Here is an 18,276-nt window from a genome sequence, read left to right on the forward strand (position 1 = left end):
CTGTGACTTTAACCCCTTAACTGCTGGGCTATTATACATCTTTATTCAAAAAGGACGAGCATACTCCTCCTCTCAAAGCAGAAGCAGAGCTTGCAGAGATGTAAAGTTCTCCAGGCCGTCCTACTATGAAGCTTAAGTTACTTTGCATTATGGCCCTTCCAGGCTTCAGTGAAAATCAAGTAAAATAGCCCTGCTCCTATATCCCAAGAATTCAAACTAGCAGCAGCTAAAAGACAGGGCTCGCAGAACATCACGTGCGGCCTCTGAGAATGTGACGTCATTCCTGAACTGAAAGGGCAGAAGGTCAGGATTGAGGTGCATCGCAGGGCTGTGTACAAGTGATCAGAGTTCTGTAATCAGGGGGGCAGGAGGTCAGGATTGAGGTGCATCGTAGGGCTGTGTACACGTCATCAGAGTTCTGAAATCAGGAAGGGGAGAAGGTCAGGATTGAGGTGCATTGCAGAGCTGTGTACATGTGATCAGAGTTCTGAAATCAGTGGGAGCAGAAGGTCAGGACTGAGAGATAGGGGTAGAGATGCACGTGGCCACCATTCTGAAATAACAGGGGCATTTGGTCGGAATAGAGGTACATTGGCAGAGCTGCGTGTGGTGAAGCGCGGCAGGTCCGTATTGAGGTGCACTGATAGAGCTGTGAAGGCAGCCTGTCAGTCCATGCATTTGAACAGTTCTTAAGGTCTCATTGACAATAAGAAAACAACCCGGACTTCCAGACCCGACCTCGGAAACATGGCACCAATGCCCACTGTGGCCTGGGGGGCCTGCTACACTCCCACGCGTAAGTCACCGTCTTTCCTGCTGGTGTCTAGTGTCACCCTCGGGGATAGGCACTGGATTTAAAGATCAGTGTCACATTCCACTGTCTGTGATTTCCTGATGAAGTTCTTCGGAAACAGCCCTCACGAGGGCAATGGTCGGAAGTCAGGGGATTATAAAAAGGCATGCGAGTGACTGGGGAGTACAATTCAGAAGGGGAGTCTCCTGGAAAGAACTGAAGAGAGACTCCTGCAGAATCCCCAAGAGAGGCCCATACAGAGACGGTTCCAATCCATTCTCAGGTGAGTGGCGGCCTCGCTCCCTCCTGACGGAGAGGGGCAGGCGGGGGTTTTGCTGTGCAGTCAGGTCTGTTGTATTATCCGATGCGGTGTGCTATTTTACTGAAAGCATTATCTGATATAATGCAATGCGGTGTAGGACTAATGGGATGTGTTATCTGATGGCTGTATTATTTAACATATTGCATTATCTATTCAAGCATCTGAGGTGTGTATCACCAGAGAGGAAGTAGTGTATGATGGGATGTATTATCTGATAAGGTATTGTGTTTGGCATGTATGATCTGATGGGGTGCACAATCTGATGAGGTATTATTGAACATGATGCATCATCAGATGGTATATACTATCTGATAGTGTGTTTCATCCACATAGACTGCACTATGTGATGCAGTGATTGATTTAGCATGGCATGTGTTCTAAAAGCCAATGTATTATTAGCTAGAACATATCTGATGAACAGCGCTATCTGATAAGATGTGTTATCTAATGCGATGTATTGGATGTAGTATCTATGTATCATGATTTCGGGTGTAATTCCTGACTGGTGCTATTATAGGATGGGGCATATTATCTGATGGGATGTATCACCCGATGGAGTGTATTGCCAGATGTGATTGAATATCTGATATGAGGTATTATTATTATTTATCTGCTGCTGTCTGTGTGTGATATACGGTGCAAAAGAAGGTACCTCAATACAGTACCAATGTATGTATCACATGGTCCGATCCATCACATTATGGGAGGTGTGGTGGATTGGAATGTGCTTAGATTTCGGATCCAGTAAGTATTCTGAATATTATACGATGGAATGCCTTATCAGATGGGATGTATCATCTTGGGGGACGGAGCTGTAGGGGGTGATATCTGATACGTTTCTTTTTCTGATCATTTCATGTTTCAATGCATTATCTGATGGCAGGTATAATTTAATTCGCTGTATACAACAGGGTACGTTATCTAATCTGATGTATTTTCTATTTATCACATGTTTAGATGCGTCCTTGATGGAATGTAAGGGTGTTTTGTTCCATTCTGTTCTGTACTGTGTGTTACTGATTATCTGTAGGGGTGCATGTTCCATTTGGATTAGTATCTGACGATGGGGTACCATCTGGTAGGGTCATGGTTTGCCCCATTGCATTATGTGATGGGGTATCTTTTAGGATGGTGTATACATTTAATGGGATATTTAGTCTGATCTGGTGGGATTTACTGTCAGATATGGGGCAGGATCTACTGAATCACCTTATCCCCTATCTGTTGAGATCCGTCGTCTCTGGCGAAGCTGTTTCTTATTTAATTGTTGCTCTGATATTGCATGTGACTGTGTCAGATGTTGCATATCTGCATTAACTGTTATCATTCATATACCAGGAACTGTAAGAATAAACGTACAGCATTGGGAGTAACCTGCAGTGTCTTGGAAATGACCCTCCTGAGTTCACTGGCGCTGAATCAAGCCATGCACCACACACAGTGCAGCAATTCTAATCAGCACCCAGATACTCTTGCCTTCAGTGGGAAGGAGTTACCCCAAGTACTCCCTTGGTTGCAGATGAGTACCGTCACCTGACTGTCTAGTTTTTAGGTTGGGGGTCCAGCCGGATAGTGGTATGTAGGGTCAGCCCACTTCACACCCAGGTAGCCCCAAGGTCGAGACCATGGTCCTCCATGCACTGTATGAAGAGATGTTCAGAGGGCCTGGTGCTGGATGTGGACATGCCCATATAAGGAGTTGTTTTGTCCTATCTTGCATCCTGGCCTCAGCACACACACACACCTGTTCATGCCAGGATGTGCCATTTCGTTGCTCTCTCAATGTGTCAATGGGAAACACCCAGGCCTGGCCATCCATTGGCATTATGTTATCCTCCATGTCATCTGATGTGTGATATGCTACACTTCTTTTTCTACACAGCACACTGCTCTGACACTTATAAAGTAGTGCGCTTCTGGTTTGAGTTACGTTGTCTGAGGTAGAACCTATTTTTCTGAAGGCATAGAGGAATGAAACAACAGGTGTGTTTGTGCCTTATACAAATCGGGCTACTTCCTAAATCACTCCCACTTGATTTCCGAAAGATGGTTTTTGGGTGTATTTGTTTCAGGCGAATTGGAGTCCTTATTTCAAGTACAGTAGATAGCTCATTAGCCCATGTGACTACATCTACAAGCAATGCCACACAGCACTAGAACCTTGGCATCTACTTATACATGGCCACTAAGATGTCTAGAGTCCAGTGCCCACCCGAATCCTTGTAAATGCAGCTAATGAAATATCTGTAGAGAGCACCAGTAAAGGGAGTACCAGCCCAAGTCTATACTGGACAGGTGTATAAATGACAGTGTGCAGTAGGTATATGACAGCTTCAGCATGTGCACCCGTTGTCCTTTACATACATAATTATTTTAGAATGTCGGTGCATTGGGAACTGAGTCTGTGCACAGCCATCTGTACCCTAAAATCAAGCACATGAAAGGAATTATAGTCTCTGGATGGCACTTGGATTTTGATGTGATAGATATTTATGCTCAAATGAAAATCTGGATGCTGCTGAAATAGCTCGATATGCTTCAATGCTGAATATGTTTTATTGTTAGGGTGATTGTTGTGAGCTGAGTGTGCATTATGCACTTAGTGATTCAAGCATACAACCCTTTTATCACAGAAACATCTGATCAAATATAAAGATATGTGGTCATTCTTGTGTTCTCACAATGTGCTACAGTTATGCAAAGCAGCAAGTAATCCACATTGGTGCTATTTGTCCCTTTCCCCTTTCCCATATGGTATGTTGAAAGGTCACAATAAGAGTGTACCATATTGTATATATTGGAATTATACATTTGTATCATAAAATATCGTATATGGTCATTCTAGATTGTGATCATGTCCTTTGATCAGTAAGACAATAAGACAAATGTAACTTTACAATTATGACCACAGTATATACTGAAAACGTTTATTAAACATGCTCATGCCAACGTTTCAGAAAGTGTCAGGTTACAATGTTGGTACAATTAAAAACAATTATATATTTGTAACAGATGCTTTAGCAAAAAGCACAGCCCACCTGCCTCCTCAAGAGATCTCTTTTATCCCTCTGGTCGCAGAGTTGTCAGCAATACCTGGGGTGGCTCTAGTATTTGTCCAGACAACTCAGCCCTCACCCACATAGAGAGACAGAGTCCTCGAGAGAAAGACAGAGATAGAGTGCAGAGAGAGATAGACAGAGCTGGAAAGAGAGGGAATAATAGCACAATAAAATAAGTTCCTATTTTTTTTATAAATGCCTTTGCAAAAAACAGTCCGTGCCCCTACAAGATATCTACTCTTATTTCTATGGATGTGTAGCTGGCAGTAAAGGCTGAGGAGAGAGAGAGGGAGCGACGGAGAGAGAGAGGGAGAGAAGAGAGAGGGAGAGAGATGTGGTTAGAGTTGTTGGATGCACTCATCCCTCAAGGATCAGCAGGTCGGGACGCTGCTGATGTGCTTCATAGACAGTCCCATAGTTTGGGGGAAGAAATGGCAAAGGCCTGCCCACTGGACTGTGCTCTGTGGCTAAAGCGAGGGGTTGACAGAAGAGCTTATTTGAGGTGGACCACAGGCATCTGGTGGGCGCTAATGCTGACATTTGAAGATTAAAAAAGGGGGACCATTGCTTGGAGCGGTGTTGTGTGTGTGTGTATATACAGCTCGTGTGTGTTTCAAGCGTGCAGCACAGTAATAGAGTATGCAGAAGCTTTAGTTGACGTGACGCATGCATTGCTTTTCGGAATGCTGAACTAAGTCCACCGTTCTATCAACATAGAAGATTCCATGAGACGATTCATAAAATGGCACCTCAACCAGACATTGGTCGTTGTTGGTGGAAGGCTGTGTACCATCTCAACCTATATGTTATGTTCGTATAGAATACGTCTCCTAACAGGCACTCTTAGTAACCCATTATCACCATAAAAGACATAGGTGGGGGCAGGTTTCACTGGTAACTGGAGCACATAAGAGCCAGCAGTTTCTAACATATGGATTCCTAACTCCCTGTGTCATCATAGCAACCCTTGTTGGGAGCTTGCTTTGCTGATATCTGGAGCTTCCAAGAGTCAGGAGTTTCTAATGTATGGAATCTTAACTTCCCTGTGTCATCATAGGAGCCATTGTTGGGAGCTGGATGTGCCGATATCTGGAGCTCCCAAGAGTCAGGAGTTTCTAATCTATGGATTCTTAACTTCCCTGTGTCATCAGAGCAGCCACTGCTGGGAGCTTGTTTTGCTGATATATGGAGCTTCCAAGAGTTAGGGGTTTCTAATCTATGGATTCTTAACTTCCCTGTATAATCGTAGCAACCATTGTTGGGAACTGGCTTTGCTGATATCTCGACCTCCCAAGAGTCAGGAGATTCTAATCTATGGGTTCCTAACATCCCTGTGTCATCATAGCAACCATTGTTGGGAGCAGGATGTGCTGATACCTGGAGCTCTCAAGAGTCAGGAGTTTCTAACATGAGAGCATTTTGGTCACAGCAGTCCCTACTTTGAGATTGTGTTCTGTTTTACCAATTCTCAGAAGCATATCATGAAATCTGGGAAATTCAGCATTTCCTTATTATAGTGAAATTTACAGACCATTAAGAAATGGGTGTAAATGCCACCCACCTGTTACGCTCACCTGGTATCCACAGGGACGCCACCCAGCCGGGTTACTCGCTGGTATACTTCTCAGTGGTGCCCAGATGTGGTCTGTGGGGAAGGTTCTGCCTGAAAATACAGGTCTGTGTTCAAGACTGGCCCACCGGGGTAAGTATCCTCCCTCCACCACCGTATGATTTCAGCCCCTCTGGGGCCCTCTCCTCACCTTGTGGTAGAGTTAGACGTGCTCTCCGTCCTGCCTTCTTTGCAGGGCCACGTTACTTCACTGATGCCGGCCCATTTGATATCGTTCAGGTAGGTCTTATTGCTGTTCTTTAGTATTGTTGCTATCCTGCATGCCTTTCTTTGTTTAAGAATGTCTCTTTTTCTCCCTTAGGTATGCGGAGCTTCAGCGCGGAGAACTGGCTTGGTTGAGCCTCGCTGGTAAATGATGGCGCATTAAGAGCGCTATGATGCGGTAAGTAAGCGCTATGTGCAGCGCTGCGATGTCTTGCCTTTGCTAACCTGTTTTTTCCTTCTTTCCTTGTAGGTCGCAGTGTCCTTTAGAGCAGTTCGTAATTTGCAATGTCTCTTATGCTTTCTTTAATGTTGCCTCTATCTTCCTCTTTCAGGTCGTTCTGTGCGGGAGGCGTGCAGATTCAAGGAAGCTGTTCTCAGGAGCTGCGAGTAGCTAAAGATGAAGACTGCAGGAAAGATGTTGCTGCTAATAATGTTCCTTTTGTCTCCTTGCAGGTTCTGCTTCTCCGAGGTTCGTGGGTATAGCTGGACACAGTGAGCGTCACGTTGCAAACTGCAAAGTAATGCAAAGCGTGTTGTCTTGCTCGGGTGTGGTTTAAATAGCCCCAACAAAATAGTCCAGATAAAGTAGTCCCTAGGCTACCACACCCAAAACACTGGACCGCATAGCTTGGTTCCTAGGAACCAAGCTATGTGGATGCCTCCATGTTGGCTGACAAACACAATAAAGTAGTTCCCAAGCACATGTTTTTCATGGTGTATGATCCTGGTGCCATAGGCGCTAGGACTGGCCCCAGAGGGCTTTTGAGGCCAGAGTCCTGACTCCACCTGGCCAATGGGTTTGCCAGAGGGGGTTTTGGGCGAGGGTCGTGACAGCACTCCCCCTACGGCCCCTCCCACGGTGTTCCTTCTGTCTGGCCCAAGTTTAGTTGGGAAGTTCCGATGGAATTTCCTGATTAGACGTGGTGCATGGACGATCTCACTGGGCTCCCAGGATCTATCTTATGGTCCAAATCCTTTCCAATCGACGAGATAATATAACTTGGACCTAGAGTATTTAGAATCCAGGATATCTTTGACTTCGAATTCTGGTTCTCCATCAACAAGTATGGGCTTAGGTGGTGCCCAATCCGCATGCCGGTTTGCATTGGTTTCAAGAGGGACACATGAAATATCGGGTGGATTCGTAGATTAGGTGTTAAAGCCAGTTTCACGGCTACTGGGTTGATAATTGCCTTAATGGTCTAGGGGCCTAAGTATCTGGCATGAACGGTCCGGGTTCCCTTGATGGGTACGAATTTAGTGGCTAACCAAACTTTGTCTCCTACTTGATAATCAGGGGCCTTTTTTCGGTGTTGGTCGGCAAATCTTTTTTGTTTTTCTTTGGCATGAATAAGATGTTCCTTTGCCTTTTTGAAAGCCTGAGTAATGGTTGTGTGTAGAGTCTTTACCACTGGCATTTCCAAGCAGGCTGGAAGGTCTAGTTCAGAGGTACGTGGGTGTCTGCCATAAAGGGTATAGAAGGGTGTTTGTCCCGTGCTTGAATGCAAGGAATTGTTATATGCATATTCGGCTATCCATAGTAAGTCTTTCCAGTTCCTTTGTTCGTGGTGCAGCATGCATCGTAAATATTGCTCGAGTGTCTGATTGGTTCTCTTGGTTTGGCTGTCCGTTTGGGGATGGTAGATAGCCGAACATCGATCTGCGCCATAGCACAACATTTTTCCAGAAGTTGGATACAAACTGGCTGCCTCGATCAGAGACCAGAACTTAAGGGAAGCCATGTAGCTTAACAACGCCCTCCAGGAATACTTTTGCTAACGTGGATGCGTCTGGGAGGCCTCTGAGAGGAATAAAGTGTGCCATCTTCGAGAATAAGTCCACAACTACAAGGATGGTGTTGAACCCTTGGCTGGGAGGTAGATCAGTGATGAAGTGAAGGGAAAGAGTGTGCCATGGAACTGGAGGAATGTCCAATGGTTGTAGGAGACCAGATGGTTTTTGTTTCTGTGATTTATTTTGTGCACAGACACCGCAGGACTGAATATATTGAATTATGTCCTTACGCCAGGTAGGCCACCAAAAGTTCTCTTTCACGTTAGCCAGGGTTTTGGCGATCCCAGGATGCCCTTCGATCAGTGAATCATGATAACTTGAAATAATATACTGTGGTAATGCCTTCTTGGGTACATATAGGTGATCCCTTAAAAAGGGTAGATGGACCTTGATGGAATATTGTTCTCCTTGAGTTTGCCATGCGAGGAAAGCATCAGGATTCATTGTCCGTTTAATTTCTTTTCGTAGTTCTGCTTGTGTTAAGGTTGTCATGATACCCAAGACTTTGTCTTCAGGTATAATAGGTACTCGGTCTGGAGTTGTATATACCATTTCATCTATGACCATACAAGATAAGGCATCCGCCTTTCCCTTTCTAACCCCTGGTCAAAACTTGATTACATAATCATATTCGGTGAAGAAAAGGGCACACCGTAATTGGCGTGAGGACTGGACTTTGGCTGTTTTGAGATATTGCAGGTTTCGGTGGTCTGTGATGACTGTAATGGTGTGTCTGGCCCCTAGAAGGTAGTGCCGCCAGGCTTTAAAGGTGGATTTGATAGCCAGGAGTTCCTTGTCTGTGATGGCATAATTAATCTCTGGAGGTGAGAACTTTTTTGACCCGAAGGCCACAGGATGTAGTTGGCCGGTTTCTGGGTCTCTCTGTGAAAGGACAGCCCCCATTGCAGACTGGACACATGAGTTTCAACAACATAAGGGAGGTCTGGACGAGGATGTTTTACAGGATTGGAGCAGAGGTAAACCTTCGTTTAAGTTCCTGAAAGGCTTCTTCTGATTCTTCGGTCCAAGCAAACATTTTATTGTTTTTTCGTAATAGTACTGTGATTGGGTGCACAACCTGAGAGAAGTCTGGGATGAACCGGCAGTAGAAGTTCGCAAAGCCCAGCATGCTTTGTACCCCTTTCAGAGATGTTGGTGAAGGCCATTTCAGAATGGCATCTACCTTGTGCACGTCCATTCTGATGCCTCCTGGAGTAAGGATAAAACCAAGAAACTCTACCTCGGTGACGTGAAAAAAGCATTTTTCAAACTTTGCAAACAAGCAATGTTGACGGAGCTTGGTGAGGACTGAACGAACATGCCTGACATTAACTTGTTTCGAGGCTGAGTACACTAAAATGTCGTCTATGTACACTAAAGCACACACATCAGTTAACTACCTCAAGACGTCATTCATGAAATATTGGAATGCCGCAGGAGCGTTGCATAACCCGAAGGGCATGACTTGATATTCAAACAAGCCGTACTAAGTACGGAAGGCAGTTTTCCATTCTTCTCGGTTTCTGACTCGGACCAGGTGGTATGCTCCTCAAAGGTCCAATTTGGTATAAATCTGGGTATCTTTGACTTGGTCTAGCATCTCAGGGATAAGTGGCAATGGGTAGCGGTTCTTCACGGTGATCTGGTTCAATGCGCGGTAGTCAATACAGGTTCTCAAGTCCCCTTCCTTCTTCGGTACGAAGAACAAAGGACTGGCTGCGGGGGACTTCGAAGGACGGATAAATCAGTTTGAAAGGTACTGGTCTAAATAGGATTTCAAATGAAGGTTTTCCGGTTCTGTGAGAGCGTAGATCCTGCCGCAAGGGATTTGTGCACCAGGTACAAGGTCGCTCTGACAGTCATAGGGCCTGTGCGGCGGCAATGTATTGGCTTGGTCCTTTTGGAATACATCCTGGAAATCATGGTATTCACTTGGCAAGGTATTAGTTACTCCCAGGGTTAATACTGTCGCTCCGGAAGTCATGGGGATACAGACGTCGGGTTTCCCCTCTTGATAATAGCAGGCAGGGAAGCAGTCACTGGGGAAGGTTAATTTTTGTGCCCGCCAGTCTATCAAATTGTTGTGACTAACCAACCATGGCATTCCTAGTATTAGACTGAACCGAGGTGCCCTGATGAGATCAAATGAAATAGACTCCCGATGTCCATCCTGGCACAGCAAGGTTACCCTGGATGTGCACTGGGTTACTGGTCCGGAAGCGATTTCTGTCCCATCCACGGTGGTTACCTTGTCCATAGTTGGCTTAGAATACAAAGGAAGCCCCATCTCTGCTGCCAGTTCTTGATCAATATAATTTCCAACTGCTCCACTGTCGATGTATGCTTCAACGGCATGCATTCTTGACGACTGTTGGTGGTTAATTAAGATCACTGGTATTGTAAAGTGTGAGGTCAGCAACTCTTTCTTCTCACTCGACAAACTGACCTCTATGTTTGTCGAGCTTGGTAGTTTTCCGATTCCTTAACTTCATCCTTCTCTGTGGCCCGACTATTCTTCTTGGGGGTTTTACTGGGCGGTCCTTCAGCAAATGTCCTGGTTTCCCACAATACAAACAAAGTTGTTGTTGTCTTCTTTTGTCCCGCTCTTGTTTTGTTAATGGAGGCTGTATCCCTCCAATCTGCATGGGTTCTACAGCGTTTTCAGGTACACAGGATGTGTTTCCCTTGGTCGAACATACATGGTCCGAGGGTCCGTCTTAGACCGGTCTGATTTTCGGTCCTGCAACCGGTGGTCTAGCTGCACAACCAGATTTAAGAAATCAGCACAGTCTCTGGGCGGATCAGTCACCTGGGCTAAGATGTCCTTTAATTCGCCTCGTAAGCCTCGATGGAATAACGTGGTTCTTTTGTTTTCTGGCCACCTAGCTTCGGCAACCAGTCTGTTGAAGGTAGCAATGTACGTTAACAAGTCCTGATTCCCCTGTTGCAGGGATAAGAGTTCATTGTCTACTGCTTGTTCCTGAGTATGGCGAGCAAAATGTTTTTCCATTTCTCTCCGGAACCCCCCAAAGTTATGTAATAGAGGATCGTCATGGGTCACCAATGGCACCGACCAATCTGCTGCACTACCACTCAGGTATGATAAGACAAAAGCTACCCAAGCTTGGTCGTTTGGAAATGTCCAGGCCTACAAAGAAAATGAAGGCGACACTGATTGATGAATGCCGCATACTTCCATGGGTCACCTGAGAACCTTTCTGGTGGTGCCAGGGGAACTGTTCCAGGTAACGTGATCTGTACTGGAGTGGGGGTAGTAGATGGTAAGGTGCGGTTTTGCGTCAGTGGATTGCTCCCAGGCAGAGGAGTCTGCCCTGCCTGTGATTGCAGGATCTGCCTACTGATCTCCTCCATATGATCTTTGGTCACTAGCAAGTCCCTACGGAGAGCATTAATCTCTTGTCGGGCAGAATGAACCTCAGTCCGAAGCTCTCCTAGTAATTGCTCTCCGTCCAGCCTTCTTTACAGGGGCGCGTTGTCTTTCGTGGGCGTGTGCGGTCCAGTTACTTCACTGACGCCGGCCCGTTTGATATCGTTCAGGTAGGTCTTATTACTGTTCTTTAGTATTGTTGCTATCCTGCATGCCTTTCTTTGTTTAATAATGTCTCTTTTTCTCCCTTAGGTATGCAGAGCTTCAGCGCGGCGAACTGGCTTGGTTGAGCCTTGCTGGTAAATGATGGCTCATTAAGAGCGCTATGATTCGGTAAGCAAGCGCTATGCGCAGCGCTGTGATGTCTTGCCTTTGCTAACCTGTTTTTCCTTCTTTCCTTGTAGGTCGCGGTGTTCTTCAGCGCGTGAGGAATTTCCGGAGTGGTGCCAGCCGAGAGGCGACCAGCCAGGTAAGCCTTTAGAGCAGTTCGTAATTTGGAATGTCTCTTATGCTTTCTTTAATGTTGCCTCTATCTTCCTCTTTCAGGTCGTTCTGTGTGGGAGGCGTGCAGATTCAAGGAAGCTGTCCTCAGGAGCTGCGAGTAGCTAAAGATGAAGACTGCAGGTAAGATGCTGCTGCTAATCATGTTCCTTTTGTCTCCTTGCAGGTTCTGCTTCTCCGAGGTTCGTGGGTATAGCTGGACCCGGTGAGCGTCACGTTGCAAACTGCAAATTAACGCGAAGCGTGTTGTCTTGCTCGGGTGTGGTTTAAATAGCCCCAACAAAATAGTCCAGATAAAGTAGTCCCTAGGCTACCACGCCCAAAACACTGGACCGCATAGCTTGGTTCCTACGAACCGAGCTATGTGGATGCCTCCATGTTGGCTGACAAACACAATAAAGTAGTTCCCAAGCACATGTTTTTCATGGTGTATGAGCCTGCCACCATAGGTGCCAGAACTGGCCCCAGAGGGCTTTTGAAGAGGATGCCAGGCTGTAGAGGCCTGAGTCCTGACTCCACCTGGCCAATGGGTTTGCCAGAGGGGGTTTTGTGCGAGGGTCGTGACACCGCCATGACCTTGTACGGTTGACGCCAGTTACATGGATTCACATAGAAACCCAACTATTTTTTACAGTTGCAAAAAATGTGAGGAGTCCATAGGAATCCACAGCATCTTCACCTGCATCCAAATTACATGCGGGCAGAGGTGCTGTCGGATGTGAGGCACAGCAAATGGGGCAACAAATTCATACATTTCGATCCATGCCACTGCTCCGCCTGGCAAATCATTACAAAAAAGCAGAGCTCATTAATAACATGCCAATTTTTTTTTATAAATGATGTTTACATGCTCATGGGTTGTAAGACTACCATGCTAAGGAGCCCCCCACTGTGTCTTAGTCTTGACTCCTGACGTTGTTGGGTGCAAATAATCTACGATTGAATTTGTCTCTTCTAGGCTCTCCATCAAACAGAAAATTGAAAGATGACTCCCTGGCTGGGACTGACTATCGTTCTCTGCATATTGAGCACAGGTGATCAGCGGAACACTCTCATTGGCTATTGCTTCCATTTCCCACTCTATGTCAAATGGTACGGGTGGCATAAACCCTCTCTGTACTGTTGAAGACTCTGGCTGGGGTAGATGAGCTGAGCGCGCAACATCCTGCTAATCAGATCTTCCTCTTTCTGTTGTGTTTTTCTATTTCAAATATTGATGCTTTGGAGTGAAGGGAGGTGATGGGATTGAAAGGAAGGGGATGGGAGTGAAGGGCCTGGAACACTGTACTGACTTGTTCTCCCTCTCTTTCTCAGCAGCGTCTACCCACGCCCCACCATGTGGGTCAGATGAATCTTTGGACGCCACCTCGAACACATGCACCTGCAACCTAACCGTGTACACTTCTCAAGGTAACACACCCTGCCATCCCACGCCCCCACACGCGTTCAGGGCACACAGGCTCTTCTCTGGAAACCTTTGGGTTGCAGAGTATTCTCCTGTATCACTTCTAGGGCATGACCTGGAAGCAATGTTTTTCCTTGATCTTTGCTATAGACTTCCATACCTATCTTCTTGAAGCAATGTTTCACATTGATCTTTGGTTTGATCACGTGTGAGGACACACCTGGAAGTAATTCTTAACTTTGATCTTTACCTAGGCCACTTCCAGGAGTAGGGCCAAAAAGCAGAACATCTGTCCACAGTCACTTCTGATAATAATGCCTAGAAGTAATGCTTAGCACGGTATTCTACTTCTGTCACTTCCAGTGTCATAGTCTAAAAGAGCAATGTGTCTATGAACTAGAGCTGCATCACCTGCAGGAGCACAACCTGGAAGCAATGTGACCTGGATCTTTCCTGCATCACCTGACCTTGAACCTTGTTTGTTTGTTTATTTATTTATAGAGCGCGCGCCAGACCCGAGGGTATCCGGGCGTGTGTGCAAGAATACTTTAAGCTTACAGGTTACAGTTACACGTTTCAAAGTGGTTCATAGATACATTGGTGACGGGTAAAAAGATGACACTACAGTTTGTACACAGGGTAAAGTACACAGGGTAATATACAGTTTGAGCACATAGTAAAGTACAGATTTATATACACAAGTGTTTGTACATAGAGATGTATACACAGTATACTTTTAAGGCAAAAAGCATGGTGGAGTAAGCTCTAATGGAGGGGCATGTAAGTATGCGTTCGCTCCAGATTAGCAAGTCGGTGGGATGTAAGTAATCCTGGTATCTGTCAGTTATGAGTCATTATCTTTGAGCCATTTGATGCAGTTAAGTCTAAAGTGAGAGTAGGATTGATTAGACCTTAACGAGGTAGGGAGGAAGTTCCATAGCTGGGCTGCTTTGACAGGGAAACTGTTACCTCCGGCGGTGCTCAGTTTAAAGGGGGGGCACAATAAGCTGGTTGGAGTATGCTACGCTGGTGGGTCTATTGGAGGTTTTTCTTTGGAACCGTTCTTTTAGGTATTTGGGGACTAGATCATTAATACTTTGTATGTTAGTGAGGCTGTTTTGAGTTTGATTTTGTCCGCTGTAGAGAGCCAATTGGATTGTCTTCTAATGTTAGAGATATGCTCTCTTTTTGGGACTCCTAGGGCGGCTCTAAGGGAATTATTCTGCAAGGTTTGGATTTTATGCAGCGTGTGTTTGCTAGACCCTATATATTGGGCGTTGCAATAGTCCAGTTTGGATAATACCAACGCCCTTGATAAGGTCAGGCAGTTGGTAGTGTTCAGGAATGGTTTTGCTGCTCTGATCAGCTTGCAGGTGTATGCGGTGCTGGAGGCCATCAAATGCCATATCATATAATTTACTTGCCTTGATAGGGAGAGACTGGAGTTGAGGTAGAAACCTAGTGTTTTTACCTCTTTAGCTACTTTAATAGTGTTGCCATCTATGACAAATGAAAAGTAGCTATCGTTCAGTTTTTTGATGTTTTGAGTGTTCCCCAGTATGATGAGTTCCGTCTTGTCATCATTCAGGCATAGACCATGGCAAGCCATCCATGCCTGAATGATGAGGTATATCCTATTCACCAAGGCCAAATCCTGTTCATAATCTCCGGAAAGTGGGATGAGAATCTGGGTGTCATCTGCACAGTTAGTGTAGGTGACGCCCAGAAAGTCTAGATCATCGAACAGGGGCTTCGTGAAGATGTTATACATAGTGGGAGATATGCAGGAGCCCTTGGGAACGCCACATGTAATGGGTACTGGGTCAGCTGCTGCAGAGGTAGAGAAGACCCTCATAGTTCTACCACTTAGGAATGATTTGATCCAAGCAATAGCATGCGTCAAGAAGTGGGCTGCAGATTCCAGGTGGGTACAGAGCACATCATGATCTACAAGGTCAAAGGCCGCTGAAAGGTCCAGTAGGAGGTGTAGGGCTGTTTTACCATGGTCTCTCAACTCATCGATCTGGCATTTGAGATCAACGAGCGCGGTTTCTGTACCGTGTTGTGGTCTGAAACCTGATTGTCTGGTGCCTAATAGTTGATGCAGTTCCAAGTGTTTTTGGATCTGTAAATAAGCTACTCTGTCTAAGATTTTTAACAGAAATGGCACTGTTGTAATTGGCCTGTAGTTGGCCAGGATGGATGGGTCCAAAGTTTGCTTTTTAAGGAGGGGTAGAACCCAAGATTGTTTAAGGTTGTCTGGTATCGTATCGTACCTGAAGCAAAGGAAGCATTAATGAGTTTAGAAATAAAAGGGGATAAGTCTCTGGCCGCATCTTTTATCAATTGGGCTGGGCATATGTCGCCTCGACAGTTGGATGGTTTGAGCGAGAGTATTATCTTTTCAATCTCTGGGATAGTCACTTTAGTAAAGTTGAATTTTTGTTCAAGTTTGGCAGCAGAAGGTAGTTTATCTCTATGAGTGGTTGAGGGAGGAATATGTTGTTTCTTTTTCTCAATTTTAGTTTGAAGTGTAGTTATTTTATCGTTTAACGCTTTTTGGATGTTGGAGCACCACATTTTAATTTTGTCACAATTGTCCGTGGCTGGGATGGGGTTTTCTAGTTCCTTTAGTATAATGAATAGCTCTTTTGTTCCAGATTTAGCCTGCAGTATTCTGTTGTTAAAATTTTCTTTTTTAGCTCTCCTTATTTCATTTTTGTAGGTCTTAGAGGCGTTGATGAGGGCTGCTTTGTTGGTCTCAGATGGAGTTAGCCGCTAGGCGGATTCACATTTGCGTTTCACAACCCTTAGGGATTTGAGGAGTGGGGTGTACCAAGTGTTTAGGTGTGCCCTAGGCTTGTTTTTTCGCATTTTCAAGGGGGCGATTGCATCCAAGGCTGTGGCAATAGTTGAGTTGAATTCATTCACTAGCTCTGAGGGGTTAAGTGAGTCAGGTAAGGTGTTTAGAGTTGGGAGGATTAGTGGTAGCAGTTTGTCCATAGTTAGGTTTTTTTTGTTTCTAGTTGGTAGTGGTGGAGCCAGTATATTTTCCTTAGGTTGGGTAGTGTTTTCATTTATCAGGAAGGTTATATGCCTCAATTCCTTCCGGTGCATGACCCAGAGGCACTGTTTGACTTTGCTCATTGCCTACATTAATTCCAGGAGTATGTTCTGGAAGGAAACATTGACCATGATCTTCTCCGACGTCATACAGGTGAAGGAATTAGGAGTGTGGTTGGCGGATGTGCTCACAAACATCCTTTTGTACCAGTGCTACAATGTGATTGGACGCCGTCCAACTATGTTGGCTTGCCAACAACGGCAGAATGAAATCCCACTTCACTAGATTTGGCACAGGACAAAAAGGGGCAGCAGCAGATGGAAGGTTCGGTAGCGAGTATTCCAAGTATCTACTTCTGGGTTAATGGTATTTCCTGCCACTCCATCCACATGGGCTCAAACAGTGCACATGATTCCCTGAGTCCAGCCTTGATGTCAATATGATGGGAGAGTGAACAATAATCCGGGATTCTTTGGTGATTTTTCTTTCTTTCGTTCTCTGCTTTTTTCTGGATTTCCCGGCCTCGAGCTGCTCTCTCATTATTTGTATTGGTTTTCTGAATGTCTGCCCTTGTCACCCCTTTCACCCCTACAGAATCACCTCCAACCCCCATCGTGCAGTGCCTCTACGGCCAGATGAAGATTTATGAGGACAAATGTCAGCTGGAGAAGAGTGGGTTCAACTCAGACAACCTGCACCTGAGAGACCCCACCTGCATTGGGACCGACGTGATTAATGGCATTGCTAGGGTCGTCGTCGCCACCAATACCACCTCCACCCTCTGCGGGAACACCCTGACGGTGAGGGTTGGCACTGGATCCCTGATCCACGCACAGCAGGTTCTCTGCATGGGAGCCCGGGTGGGTGGTGATTGCTAGGCAAACACAAATGCATGACCAGACTTGCACTGAAGGCTCCACTGCATTTCTACCTCTTCTCTGAGGCATCTCAGGGAAGAGACGAGGAGCATTCTGTACTTTAGGTGTGAGTGCATCAGTGGTGATTGCTAGGCAGACCCAAATGGATGCCCAGGTTGCACCGAATGCTCTACTGCACCTCTACCTCTTCTATGAGACATCGCAGGGCAGAGATGAGGTGCATTCTGTACTTTAGGTGTGGTGCATTTCTAGGCAGACCCAAATGGATGGCCAGGCTTGCACTGAATGCTCCACTGCACCTCTACCTCTTCTCTGAGACACCGCAGGGCAGAGATAAGGTGCTTTCAGTACGTAATGTTGTTGCAGTGTTCTTTATTGTATTGTTTTAAAGTGCCCTGATTTTGTTTACATCGTTTTGGGTGCTTTAAATATTGATTAGATTAAACTAACCATAATGTGGTCAGGACATGACCCCCTGCATTCGATAGACCCCCTCCCTTCGCCACCTCTCCATGATAAGTGACCATTGCTTTACTGTGGGCTTGATCCTATCCCAGGGACAGCACTCTTCACCATGACGACCATTGAGCATCCTCTGTACCCAGTCCCCTCTTGGATCTGCCTGTCCCCTCCGTGGCTGAAGGCATCCAAGCCCCGCCTCCGTAGCACCCATTGGACGAAGCGTTGAAGACTGATATTATGCACTTTGTCTGGGACGCTCCATACTCACTTTGGCTCTCTCTTGCTCCCTTGCAGGTAAATGGCACTCATGCGACCTACAGCAATCAGCTCCTCATACCAACGAGGGTTTCTCAAAGTGGAATCATATCAAAGCACAACTACACCTACAACGTGTCCTGCTCCTACTCTTTCATAATTTCAGTCGCCCTCTCAACGGCATTGAAACCAGTCGTGGGGTGAGTACCTCTGTGGGCAGACACTCAGTGAGTAGTTCTCAGAGTTCATTAATGGTGATCACCTTTGTCTCTACAATTACCCTGGGTTCTTAAGCAGGACCTGCCTCTGTGGTAGACCTGGGCTGAGTGATACCCCCAGCCATAGTGGTATCCTTATATGATATGATATGATTGGTTATTTATAACGCGCTTAATACCCAGAGGTTTCTAAGCGCGGACCGGGGATCGAACCTGTGCTGCTGCGCGTCATCTTGCTTCCAAGGCGAGCACGTTGCCGCTGAGCTATCCTCCCGAGACAAAGGGGTGAGCTCAGGGGTAGCC

The 18,276-nt window shown here is 45.9% G+C and overlaps 1 protein-coding gene across 2 annotated transcripts in view; it reads left to right on the top strand.

The window, feature by feature from the left end:
* Positions 1–959: 959 nt before the first annotated feature.
* The window catches only part of LOC138503231 (pancreatic secretory granule membrane major glycoprotein GP2-like), a 34,301-nt gene continuing 16,984 nt past the window's right edge, over positions 960–18,276 (top strand). Inside the window, exons 1-5 of one of the 2 annotated variants that reach the window (XM_069622817.1) lie at positions 960–1,076; positions 12,650–12,725; positions 13,006–13,101; positions 16,755–16,960; positions 17,795–17,955. In XM_069622817.1, coding sequence (XP_069478918.1) covers positions 12,677–12,725; positions 13,006–13,101; positions 16,755–16,960; positions 17,795–17,955 — 512 coding nt within the window. In that variant the 5' untranslated portion in view covers positions 960–1,076; positions 12,650–12,676. The remainder of the gene's footprint in view (positions 1,077–12,649; positions 12,726–13,005; positions 13,102–16,754; positions 16,961–17,794; positions 17,956–18,276) is intronic. The other variant, XM_069622818.1, reaches the window with a different exon arrangement.

This window comes from Ambystoma mexicanum, chromosome 11 (assembly GCF_040938575.1).
Source record: "Ambystoma mexicanum isolate Mex_15411 chromosome 11, UKY_AmexF1_1, whole genome shotgun sequence".
Taxonomy (NCBI): Eukaryota; Metazoa; Chordata; class Amphibia; order Caudata; family Ambystomatidae; genus Ambystoma; species Ambystoma mexicanum.